Source organism: Eublepharis macularius, chromosome 13, assembly GCF_028583425.1.
Source record: "Eublepharis macularius isolate TG4126 chromosome 13, MPM_Emac_v1.0, whole genome shotgun sequence".
Taxonomy (NCBI): domain Eukaryota; kingdom Metazoa; phylum Chordata; class Lepidosauria; order Squamata; family Eublepharidae; genus Eublepharis; species Eublepharis macularius.
Window position 1 is genome coordinate 8,135,559 of NC_072802.1, and position 12,876 is coordinate 8,148,434.

General features: G+C 43.5%; 1 protein-coding gene across 4 annotated transcripts in view; it reads right to left on the reverse strand.

Annotated features, from left to right (window-relative positions):
• Positions 1 to 12,876, reverse strand: part of LOC129341053 (vascular endothelial growth factor receptor kdr-like) — a 281,338-nt gene that overhangs the window by 209,844 nt on the left and 58,618 nt on the right. For all 4 annotated transcript variants that reach the window (XM_054995953.1, XM_054995952.1, XM_054995951.1 and 1 more), the window contains exons 2-3: positions 3,061 to 3,157; positions 1,324 to 1,544 (exon numbers count right to left, since the gene is read on the reverse strand). In XM_054995953.1, the coding sequence (XP_054851928.1) occupies positions 1,324 to 1,544; positions 3,061 to 3,157 (318 nt within the window). The remainder of the gene's footprint in view (positions 1 to 1,323; positions 1,545 to 3,060; positions 3,158 to 12,876) is intronic.

Below are 12,876 nucleotides of genomic sequence, written 5' to 3' on the forward strand. Positions count from 1 at the left end.
ATGGAGAGGGAGAGACTTTGATGTTTTCTCTCTGGCCCTTTTCTAGCTCATACTCACCCTCCTCCCCAGGCTGATTTCTAACCTCTGGAGGAAAGCTACAGGGGTTTCTCCTCTTTTCTATAGCAAGCGAAGAAACTATTTGCTGAGCATGCCTTCAGCCAGAAGGGAAAGAGTTAATCAGTACCTCCCCCATCTGCTTTTTGATGCAGCTGGTTTGGAGTTCTTTTTTAAAAAAAAGAAGAGGAAAGAGTTATGTAAGTCTGAGTAACCTCACCATTCAAGAGATATGGGACTTATTTCTATTAGATTCAAGCATATCCAGATTCTTCCACCTATACACCTACTTATGAATGTCATGTTAGGATAATTTGTATTTTAAAAGATTTGCATTACTTTTTTTTTTAATTTCCTTTTTTTCTGTCCTTGATAGAGTTGCATGTAAGGATTCTTGCTATGCATACGCAAGGCTGATTTCATTCTGCACAGCCAGTGGCACGACAGTTCACAAGCATCTACGCATTTACAGAGATTTAATCAGCGCTTGGTATTCTCTCACTAGAGGGAAGGTTTTCAAGATACCAATTTGTGTTTTTAAAGGAGAGTTCTCAGGCAGCAGTCCCCCATAGGTGCTTTTGGAGACATTACTGCAACCCAATTCAAACGAAGGTGGAGTTTAATTCATCAAAGCCAGAACATGTGAGCGGGAAGCTGGTTTTGGCATGCCCCGCTGTATATGGCCTAGATCCTCAAGATTATAAGATGCAGGCGCCTTGAGCAACATGCAGTGGGAAAAGCTCAGGACAGAGCTAGGGCTGAGATGGTAACCAAGGGTATTGTGCTTCCAGGAAAGGGAATTCCTTAACTGGAGTGGGGGGGGGGGACAGTTAGGTAGAAAATCATCTGGCAGGATGCGTTGTGCTGAAAGGGCAAGTCCGCCACGATCCAAGCTCACTCCTGCTTTCCAGCCAGCCTTGTGCTCTGCCTTGATTCTCTCTCCCTGAGCCATCCAGATTCTTAAGCAGAGATGCTCAATGTCTAGTAATGGGCTTTGAAGAGTACTTTGCGCTCCCTGCTGTTAGTTCTTTGAAGATCTTCTGCCCTACCCTCTGCAGTGTCTGTCACGGATAAGCTCGAGAGATCTGCCTTTGAGCCTCATCTGCACAGGATGGGCAACTCCCCACGAACATAGGCATGGATCAAATCCATGTGGCTACGCTGTTCTGCTGCAGCTACTCTCCTGTTCCTTCTGCAGCTCCCGTCTTGTCTCTGCTTTTGCCCCAGATTAGCATTATTGGGGCAAGGGAAGAGGACCAAAACGTTTACCTTTGACGAACACGTAGATCTTGGCCTTGAGTTCTTCATCTGAACGGAACTGGCTGTAAAGGCAGGTGAAGTAGCTGGTGTCCTCAGCGGAAGCTCGGTCTGTGGAGAGCGTGCTGCAGGTCAGCTGCGGCCTGTCTGAACACTCGTGCTCATCAACATGCCATCTCCCGCCATCTTTGGAGGGATCATTTCCCCAGATCCACATCAGACCTGGTGAGCCCCTGTCAGGAGAACAAATGGAAGTACCGACTGGAGTTCAGGCATCACTGCGTGGGAGGGGCTCGTTGTGCTTCTGGTGGGAGTGAGCTGCAGAGATTTTATGGGAGTGGGCAGGGATATTAAAACAATCCTGGAGCCACACAGCCTCGGTGGAACTGGCGGCACCACAAAGTCAGCTCAACTCAGATCCCTGCCCAGGGATGGGAAGTGTAGGGTGAAGACCCGAGAACCTTCCCCTTGACTCAGAGTCTCTCTACATGAGGCCTCTTACACAAGGATGCTCAAGTGAAGGGAGACGCAATGTTAGCTGGGAAGCATAGTTTAAAAAGATGGCTCTGTCAGTTCATTTCTCTAAAGCCAGCAGAGATCACTCCTCAGAGGGTTTGTTTATTTCATCTATGCTTCCCGGCTAACATTGCATCTCCTTTCACTTGAGCATCCTTGCGTAAGAAGTCTCGTGTCGGAGTACTTGTCACTGGCCAAAACAGAAAGCCTCGCACTGCTTTCTTCACATTCTGCTAACTGATACTGGGGAAAGGGGGAAGGCGTGTAACTCCAATAGCTCCTGCGGTCCTACTACAGTGTCATGCGCAGCTCACTTGCTCATTGTGTCTTTTCATTTTGGATTTTAAGAACTTTTCCTCCTCAAACCAAGTGTTGAAGCAAAAAAATTTGGCAGGTTATATTATTTCGCATCTTCTTGTCACCAGGTGAACAGCCCTCCAGGAGTTACAATCAACAGTCTGGCTTTTTATGAAGTTTGGGTATCTTTCATTTAGACCACATATTGGATTCAGGGCTGCTCTTTATAAATTTACCAAATGATGGTTGCAATTTATTTCTCTTCCTTGTTGGCTAGACACTGGGGGAAGGAGGAGGTAGTTTAAATGAAGAAGAAGAGACCTAGTTGATTCTGTATTTCTCAGAAAAGCAGTAAGGGACATGTAAGCCCTTAATCACCCCCTCCACCACCCCTCTTCTTCTCACATTAAGGGCATTGCAAGGAGCTGGCCTGAAACCCCCCTCCCCCCACTCTTCTATGCTTGCTCTGGAGCAGTGGGAGTGTATGGAAATTGCCCGTTCCACACACTACATTGCAAAAATACAAAAAAAAAAAAGCTGGCATAATTTCAGTGCCCTTTGCTTGACTACTGCTAAGCATATCCTGCCTGGAGACACTAGAATCATTTCTGCTGTTTTAGGTATTGAGGAGGGAACATATTTATTATGTTTTTAATTATATTTTTAATGCTCTGTAGCTGCATTGCTTATAAACGTTTGGATTTAGAGAGGTGAACTGCAAATACCTTCGATACAGATGAGGTTTAATTTGCACAGCAGATGCCACATGTTCCCAATCCAAAAACAACTCATGTAGGGTCATCTTTGGAGGGGAAGAAGGGTTCCCCCCCCCACTTGGCTTATGCTAATGGATGCTCCCACATTCTGCAACAGAACCTTGACACTTAACAAAGTAAATCTTCATGAGTCCTGTCCAATTCCCAAGTTATTAGTTACCTGCAGATTATGGTAAAGGGCTCTCCCGCGTGGACGATAATGTGCTCTCTGGCAAAGCTCAACTCTGGTTTAATCAACCTCTCTTCCTTCGCAAGTCCTGAGCCAAAACAAGCACACAAAAGCAACAAGATATATTAAGTGGGAATTCTTTAGTGCAAATGTTTTTCCTTCAAAACACTGGAACTGACTGAGAGATTTTTGAATGCTAACACATATAGAGCAACCTTCTTCACTTCCATCTCTTCTCTGCTTCAGGATATAAAGTCATGCCATGCCAGGGCCATTTCCAGACGGCTTACCTGCACCCGGGACGTCGCGCCACGTTTCGGATCATGCCAGGGAAAACGCGAAATATCGCGTTTTCTCACTCGACTTTTGTGTGACGTCGCGCAAAACTCGCGTGAGAAAACGCGGTATTTTGCGTTTTCCCCGGCACGATCTGAAATGTGGCGCGACATGCTGGGTGCAGGTAAGCCGTCTGGAAACGGCCCAGGTTGGGAGGGGAACGGTAAAACATCGGAATACAAGAACAGAATTGGCAGTACTGCTCACTTGCTGGTGCTTTGTCTAACGATTAAATACACTTATGTTCATCTTCCTCTCATTCCTGTGCCACAGAGGGCAATTTAATCATAACTTTGTTCCTCATTTTGTTGCATTTCACTGGGTTTTGCCAATGTAAATACTGCATGACACAAACACACACACACACACACACACACACATTATAATTTGCATATATTTGATATTTGCTTGAAATTCCAGTGACCCTTCCAAATTTGCAATGTCATTTGAAATAAGAGATTGAAATAAGAGTGTGGCATGCTCCTGCGTTCCACAGTGGGTTGACCTGGGCCCCAAACAAGCCAAATTGGGCCAATTTGGGGCCTAAATTGGCCTGTTGTGAAGTACAGGAGCTTGCCAGGGTCCTCCCAGCAGCATTCCCTTGCTCCACTGCAGGCTGATCTGGGCCTGTTTGGGGTCAAAATCAGCCTACTGCAGAGCAGAGGAGCACTCCGTGGCCAGTCATGCCACTTCGGCAGTGCTCCCGCACTCTGCAGCAGGCTGATTTCAACCCCAAATGGGCCCAATTCAGCCCAAAACGGGCCCAAATCAGCCTGCTGCAGAGCATGGGAGTGCTCCCAGGGGTGGTACGAAGTTCTGCATGATGACGTCACTTCCTGGAAGTAGCATCATCACACAGCCTGCTGCAGAGCCTGGGAGTGCTCCCAGGGGTGTTACGAGGTTCTGTGTGATGATGTCACTTTCTGGAAGTGACATCATCACACAGCCCGAGAGTGCAAACACAAAGGTGAGTGCCAGGTATTCTGCCTCCCACCCAGAGGGTAAGAGGACCTGGCAACCCTAACACAGGGCCAGTTCTTAGACCAAGACAATTCTTAGGCCAGTGACTGCTTGGAGTGGCACAATCAAAAGTGTCTTGATGCAACAGAGGAGCTTGGCTCACTCCTCATCAGCAGCAGCTTGTGGAGTAAGCAGCATCACCTCCTGGGCCCATGCCATCCTTTGCATGGGCCAAATGTAGAGTTGCCCAACTTCCAGATGGTGGCTGGAAATCTCCTGGAATTGCAACTGATCTTCAGTTCATAGAGATCAATTCCTTTGGAGAAAATGGCAACTTTGGAGGATGGACTCTATGGCATTATACTCACCTATCATTCCTCCCCTCCCCAAATCCCATTCTCTCCAGCCTCTATCCCCCAAATCTCCAGGAGTTTCCCAAGCTGGAGCCAGCAACCCTTGCCAAATGAAACCCCTGCTGGCAACAGTGTGGGCCCAAAATAGGGTGGGTGTACCTTTGTTGTACCTTGCTTGGTGTAACAAAATGCCTTCAACCAGCTCTGCACGTACACAGATGCGTTATGTTCACCAGTCACCCCAAAAAACATGCTGCAGTCACTTGCTACATGGACTTGTCTTTATATTATGTTGGAAACTAGTACATTTTTTAATATTCTCTTTTAGCATAATTGTTTCGTGGCAGGAACTTTCCACTCCATACTGTGAAATTATAACCATTCTAACAAACCAATTGCCCTAGTCAAATGAGATGAGTATTTTTAAAGACACAGAGAGGAACAGAGGTACCTTTTGCTCCCTAAATGGTGATGAAAACTACCATTAGGGGGACCATAAAGATAATTCCATGTGTTGTGTCTGGCTGAAATTATTAGCACCAGTAATAAAGGCTGAGCAGTAAAACCCTGTTCGTAATTTTGTTGGCAAGCAGGAAGGCAGACTTGCTCCTTGGGTCATCCGTGTATTTGTGCATGAGTGTTTCAAAACGTTTCTTCAGGCGGAGACCTGAAGGGAAGGAAGACAGAGCATAATACTGGGTTTACCAGCACGAGAAATGGTCCACATTGTGTTTTGCTGTGTAGGGTTGCTAGCATCCAGGTGGCAGCTGAAGGTCTCCCGGAGTTACAATAGATCTCCAGGCCATAGAGATTAGTTCTCTGGGAGAAAATGGCTGCTTTGGAGGGTGTACTCTACGGCATTCTACCCCTGCCTCTCTCCTCCTCAAACCCCACCCTCTTCAGACTCCACCCCCCAAATCTCCAGGAATTTCCCAAACCAGAGCTGGCAACCCTATATTGTGGGGCTACAGACTAGATTACAAATGTATGGCCTATATGCATGTTGAGCATCTCAATAGCCAATGCTCTTCCTCCTCTGCCACAATTAGAACACTTCCTTTATACTTTCATTCACAATTATCTATCCACATAGGCACCTTTCTAATTTTCTTTGATCCCAGTAATCTAGTTACAGTGCAAATTCCCAATTGTCAGGGAAGCAGGGGTCAGTCACCCTTTTTTAAATGATATTTCCGCCCTGCCCCCCACCAGTTCATTTCAGATTGGATCCCAGATCCTCTTGACATGGCTGAGTGGTTGCCCTGGTCCCATTATAGCTCCTCTGAATGTTGCTCCGTTTACTGAAAGCCAAGCTACAAGTGACGAATCACACTTGCCTGGCAAGTGAACAGACTCACGTGTATTCCTCCCTATTCACTTGCCATTCACTTGCTCTCTTGGAGCGCAAGTGAATGGCAAGTGAACAGGGAGGAATACACGTGAGTCTGTTCACTTGCCAGGCAAGTGTCATTCGTCACTTGTAGCTAGGCTCATAGTGTGGAAATACACATTATGGATTATCTAGGGATACTCAAGTGCAAGATTTTATGTGCAGTCCTCAATTCATGGGCAGGCTTTTCTTGCGCAGTGCACGTGCATGCTGCTTTCACGGGAGCTCCCTTTGTGTGATTACATCTACGATTGAGTCCAGAGGGCAAATTCAGCTCCAATTCAGCTCTGTTTTCCCTGTGAGAACAAGTACTATTGGCTCCTTTGACTTGCCAATTTGCATTTGTTTAAGGTGTGAGAAAGTGTTAAGATCTGCATTTCATTTAATGGAGGTGGGGGAAACTGGGATACTTTTAGCAATTGAGGAGGAACTGATATCAAAGGCAAGAATGTACTCAAGTGGAGCAAACTGAAGTGTGACTGTGCAAGCAAGTGCATGGGAAGTTGGAGGGGAGGCACATGAAATGAGGTTCACTTGAGCATCCCTAGGTACTTCGTAACGTGCCTTTCCACCCTGAGTCTCCCAGAAGTGCCACAGCAGAGACTCAAGCAAATTAGGTTAGATTCCAGAAGAGAATCTATTTCTATTTCACCTTTGCACCCAAATAGAGTCCCCAAGGCAGTGAACATCAATACATTAAAAATTTAAAATGTGTTAGAACCAACTTAAATTTAAAACATTTCCATAAGTAATTCAATAAACACACAAACATACAAGAACAAGAACAGGGAGGAGGGCCATTAACAGTTATTAGGGGTACGCCGAACAAAATGCGGAAAACAGCAGTTGATGGGAACAGACAAATCTCCCTGGGGAGGGAGTTCCGAAGTTTTGTCACCACAACTGAGAAGGCCCTTCCTTGTGTTGCCACCTGTCTAGCCTCAGATGGTGGGGACATGCAAAGCAGGGCTTCCAAAGATTACTGGTGTGAAAGGGCAGGTAAATATGGGAGAAGGTGGTCTTTAAGGTAAGCTGGTCTCGAGCTGCATAGGGCTTAACAAGTCCATACTAGCACCTTGAAGTGAGTTCAGAAGCGAGCGTACTGTATAGAGAACAAGGCTGGAGTGATATGGTCCCTGCAACCCATTCAAGTTAGCATTCTGGCTGCAGCATTCTGTACCAACTGTAGCTTCTGGGCAATCTTCAAGGGCAGCCCCATACAGAGCACATTGAAGTAATCTTATCTAGATATTACCAGGGCATGTATTGCATTGGCAAGATCTTTCCTTCCCAGGAAGGGCCACAGCTGGTGAAAGGCCAGGGTTGCCAGGTGCCTCATCTTACTTCCAGGGGATGGGGGAGTCCTGGGCGGGAGAGGGAGCACTCGTTCTTCCTCTGTGTACATGCAAGCAGCACACGTGTGCCCAGGGCTTTTTTTCTAGGAAAGGAGGTGGTGGAACTCAGTGAGTTGCCCTCAGAGAAAATGGTCACATGGCTGGTGGCCCCGCCCCCTGATCTCCAGACAGAGGGGAGTCACCAGCCATGTGACCATTTTCAAGAGGTTCTGGAACTCCGTTCCCCCGCATTCCCCCTGAAAAAAAGCCCTGTGTGTGCTCCATGGGGCTGGAAACAACGTTACTTTGGGTTCAAAACTGAGCTGATTCCTAAAGAATTAGCCCCTCTGAGGCACTGTGACTCCTGGTTTAAACTGGAAGTGATGTCTTTTCAAGACCCGTATCTGCTTGCCTCCCCACACCCTCTCCCTGGATGGCCGAGTGAGACGTGGCTGGGGGTGGGGGCAGTAGCAGAGGATCTCCCACCCATATTAACCCATATACACTGGATAAAATCAGATTTTGTTGAATCAGGCTACCTCTACGGAATTTTTTATGCCATCTTTTCCTCAAATGAGCGGATGAACTTTCTGGGTTTTTAAAATTTTATTTAAGTATTTTATTTAAAGAAAAGAAAATAGAATAAAGTGCATAGTATAAAAGTTATACATATTCTAAATCAAACAGTAATTTGAGAGTTATACATCTTATACAACTGATAATTATATAAAAAATAAATTTATAAAAGTCTTCAGAATAAAACAAGCAGTACCTTTAAATTTCTTTAAGCTAATGAAGTAATTATTACATATTTGGCCTCCCTGAGCCTAGATCCATGACATTTCTCCTTCACTCTTCTTCGCTTCCCTCCTCTAAGCTACTGTATCAATTAGTTTAGCCTAAATAATCAAAGAAATCCTTCTGTTTTTTCCAGAAGTCAGTTATCAACCTATTTTGTAGGTAAGTAGTCAGTCTGGCCATTGAAGCATATTCGTGAACCTTCTCTCTCCACTCTGGGAGACCAGAACAAGCATCAGTTTTCTATTTTCCTGCAAATAATACTCTTGCTGCTCTCACCATATGACGGAAGAGATCTCCTTGTTCTTTTCTCAGATTTGTTGGTAAAATATTTAACAGCATACTTTTCGGATTTAATTCAAATCTGAGTTTGAGAATCTTTTGCATCTCTTCATGTATTTTTATCCAGTATTTTCATGATTCTTTACAAGTCCACCACATACAGTAAAATGTAGCGTCCATATTCTGACACTTCCAGCAATGCCCACTGTAACCTTTACTAATCCTTGCAATATCTTTGGGAGTAATGTACCATCTAAAAAATATTTTATACCAATTTTCTCTCAGTAACTGGCAGCCTGTAAATTTTGTCTTTAGTCCATATGTCCATCAGAATGGTTTCCCCAAAATTTTGCATCCATTGTATAATACAAGTTTTGACTTGCTCTGTTTCTGTATGATGTTGCAGTAATATTTTGTAAATCTTCCCCAATAGATGCAACAAATTTCCAGATATTAATAGTTCATATTGTGTTTTTTCTCTCTGCCTGCCGCCATGAACTTTCTGTTCTGTGTCAATAGCAGTCACATATTCATGGAGATAGGCTCAAAGGCAATTTAAACAACAGGTGCAATAATGCCTTTAAAACACTACTGAGCCTCTCTCCTGCATATTTATGTGAATGTCTGCTTTTTATTAACATAGACGAGAAAGTAGAAGTGAGGAATTTGTAATGCAAATGACTGTGTCTACCACTGAAAGTTTTATATACAGTTACGACTTACACTGTGTAATCCATCTTGAGTGTCAATGAAAAAGGTTGATAATAAATAAATATTTTTTATTTTATTTATTTGTTTTATTCATATTCCACCCTCCCCGCATCAGCAGGCTCAGGGCGGATAAATAAATAAATAAATAAATTCTTGAGGCAAAAAACTCTTTAAGCTTCAACTTTTATCCCTGAAAATAGATTCTCCAAATTGCAGGGCTCATTTAAGTCCTCTTCTTGCTGTCTGTCAGAAGTTAGTGCAACTAGATTCCTGGCACAAAATGATCCTTCCTGGTTACTTATTGAAAACAATCCGTTAACCCAGAGTGAGTGGTCTGTGTAAATGGCCTTCTGTTGCTTGCTGCATTGCGGTGCACATGGCCTGTGCAGCTCTGGAACAGAGCCTGTGCAAATGGACAACCTCCACTACAGTTTTTCCAAGTCAGATCATTACACTGGCACTGCGATCTACACACAATGGACTCCCCCTTGCAAACCAGGCTGTACATCTGCCCATGTTTCATCCATGCACAATGCTGAACAAAGACACTGATGTAACAGTTAAACAAAGATGTCTCTAGACGCCTCTGCTGGGAGCAAATACACACATAACCAACTCAGCCAAGCCATAGGCCCAAAGAGGAGATATTTTCTGCACATTTGATTCTTAGTTTCTTGGTTTGACCACAAGTTTAAGCAGCATCCTTTGCCAAGGACAATAAAGGCAGGACCAATCGACTTAGCCAAAAATGGCTTGGCTACAACAGAAAACTTGCAAGGAGAATGGCTGATAAATGCATGCTGTGGAAAAACCATAAAGGAGGACGTGCAGAACAGAGGGAGATTTTCAGAGATGCTGTGGCTTGAGCCAAAGGATGCATGATCTGTGGTTGGGGCCTGGCCCAGTGAGCAATGCGGGATGGGGGTGCACACAGGGACTAGTGATTCTCTAGGTCAGTATCAACATTGAGCAAAACCGTGGGCTAAGAAAGCATAACCTTGGTTCGGCATGATGTTTCTGTTGAACATCTGCAATGGGTTTTCAAGACGTGGTTTGTACTAATCATGGTTCAGTGTCACGTTTAAATTGAGAAGCCAGTTGCAGTCATTGCTCCGCCACACTACAGAGACAGAAACGCACTCAAGAACACAGGAAAACAAAAGCAGGCAAACGGATCTAAACCCAGCGTTGCCTGTTGCCCTTTTGAAAGCCCAGTCAGTGACTTAGGATGATGTCTGAAGGCATAGCATTTTCCCCACTCGAAAAACAGGAACAACACCAATCTTTCCATGAGAGATTAATGAAACAAGGAAATTTTAGCTCTGTGCCCGTTTGTGACTCTATTCCTTTCATAATTTTGTAATCTGACTACAGTGCACAGTATACTCATGGGAGAGCAAACTAAGGAATTAGGAAAGACAAGAACAGGGATGAAGGAAATTGGTGAAGAAAATAAACTACATTTCTTTTGTAACTATGTGTGGATGGTCCCATTGGTGTAAACTATGGGGGGGGGGGGGCTGACGGGCTTGAGCCCCCTGGATTTTCCCGGGGGGCCACAGCCCCCCCTGGGCAACCGGTGAACTACAGGGGGCTGAGGGGCTCAAGCCTCCTCAGATTTGGCAGGGTGGGGGGGAAGCAGTGGCCAACTCACATGAGGGACTCATTTATAATGGCAGATGAAGCACAGGACTGTCCACCCTTCCTGTTGTATCCATGATTCTTTGGGACTTTGTTTCTGTTTTTTGCTCTTATGTATTTCTGTTTATTAAGAATTTATAATTTAAAAAAGGAGTTGCATTTTATATAAACAATTTACAAATAAATGTTACAGAAGAATTATGAGACTGATGGAAGATATATGATTTTGAAAATCAGGCTTCTGGAAGGTAAGATTTACACACTAGCAACAATATATGCACCAAACAAAGGAACAGAAAAATTTTATGAAAATGTTTTCCAATCCATTTTCAATTTTCAAGAAGATAACGATCTTCAGAGACATGAATGTGGTAATGGATCTAAAAAAAAGATAGGTGAAAAAACCCAAAGAAGGCAAACTTCCCAAAAATGTGTTTAATTATATAGAAATGTTACAATTGGAAGATGCTTGGAGGATCAAAAATCTGAACACTGGAGACTATACTTTCTTTTTTGATAGACACCAAACACATTCAAGGATTGAAATATGCTGGATATAAAAAAAAGCCTGAGTTATTTATATTATTTATTATGTTTACTCTTTCTTTTCTTTTTTGACGTAATTATAATTGTGCTATCGTTTTTATTTTATTTTCTTTGTTCTGCTTATATTTATAAAAATAAATTTTATATAAAAAAAGAATTTATACACTGCCTTAAAATGCCTATGGCTATGGCCCACACTAAGTAGCTGAGACGTTAACCCTGGCTGGCTGCACCCACTTTCAATGTAGCAACAGTCAGATTGCAAGGTCTCTGTTGGACATAATTGCAACATAATTGCTTGGCTCTAATTTACGTTTGGAAAACAAAACAATGGCCCACAGACTGGGAATGCTCAGTCTACATTACAATTCCCCAAAAAGGGTATGCCAAAGAGTGCAGCAACTATCGAACTATTGTGTTAATTTCTCATGCAAGCAGACTGATGCTCAAAATTCTAAAGCAAAGACTCTTACCATATATGGAACAAGAAATGCCAGATTTCAAGCAGGATTCAGAAAAGGAAGAGTCACCTGAGATCATACTGCAAATTTACGATGGCTAATGGAATACACCTGGGAATTTCAGAAGAAAATCAGCCTGTGTTTTATAGATTACAGCAAAGCTTTTGTCTGTGTGGACCATGAAAAGTTATGGAGACTGTTAAAAGAAATGGAGGTGCCACAACATCTGATTGTTTTGATGCGCAACCTGTATTTTGAACAAGAGGCTACTGTCAGGACAGAACATAGGGAAACAGAATGGTTTTCAACTGGCAAAGGAGTCAGACAAGGATGCATATTATCTTCCTACCTGTTCAACCTCTATGCAGAGCATATCATAAAGAAAGCTGGATTAGATCTAGATGAAGGTGGAGTGAAAATTGGTGGAAAGAACATTAATAATTTGAGATAGGCAGATGACACCACGTTACTGGCAGAAAATAGTGAAGACTTGCAATGACTACTGATGAAGGTTAAAGGAGAAAGTGCCAAAGCAAGAGTACAACTGAACATCAAGAAGAAAAAAGTAATGATAACTGAGGAATTACACAATTTTAAAGTTGAGAATGAGGAAATTGAAATTGCCCAATATTTTCTATTCCTTGGCTCAATCATCAAACAAAAGGGAGACTACAATGAAGAAATCAGAAGAAGATTGAGACTTGGAAGAGCAACTGTGAGGGAGCTAGAGAAGATCCCTAAAGATAAAGATGTCTCTCTGGAAACCAAGATCAAGATAATCCAAACTATGGGACTCCCCATTACTATGTAGGGATGTGGAAGTTGGATGGTGAAGAAAGCTGACAGGAAGAAAAATGATTCATTTGAAATGTGGTGCTAGAGGAGAGTTTTGCAGATACCATGGACAGCCAGAAAGACAAATAAGGGGGTACTAGATCAAATCAAGCCTGAATTCTCCCTAGAAGCTAAAATGACAAAACTGAGGCTATTGTACT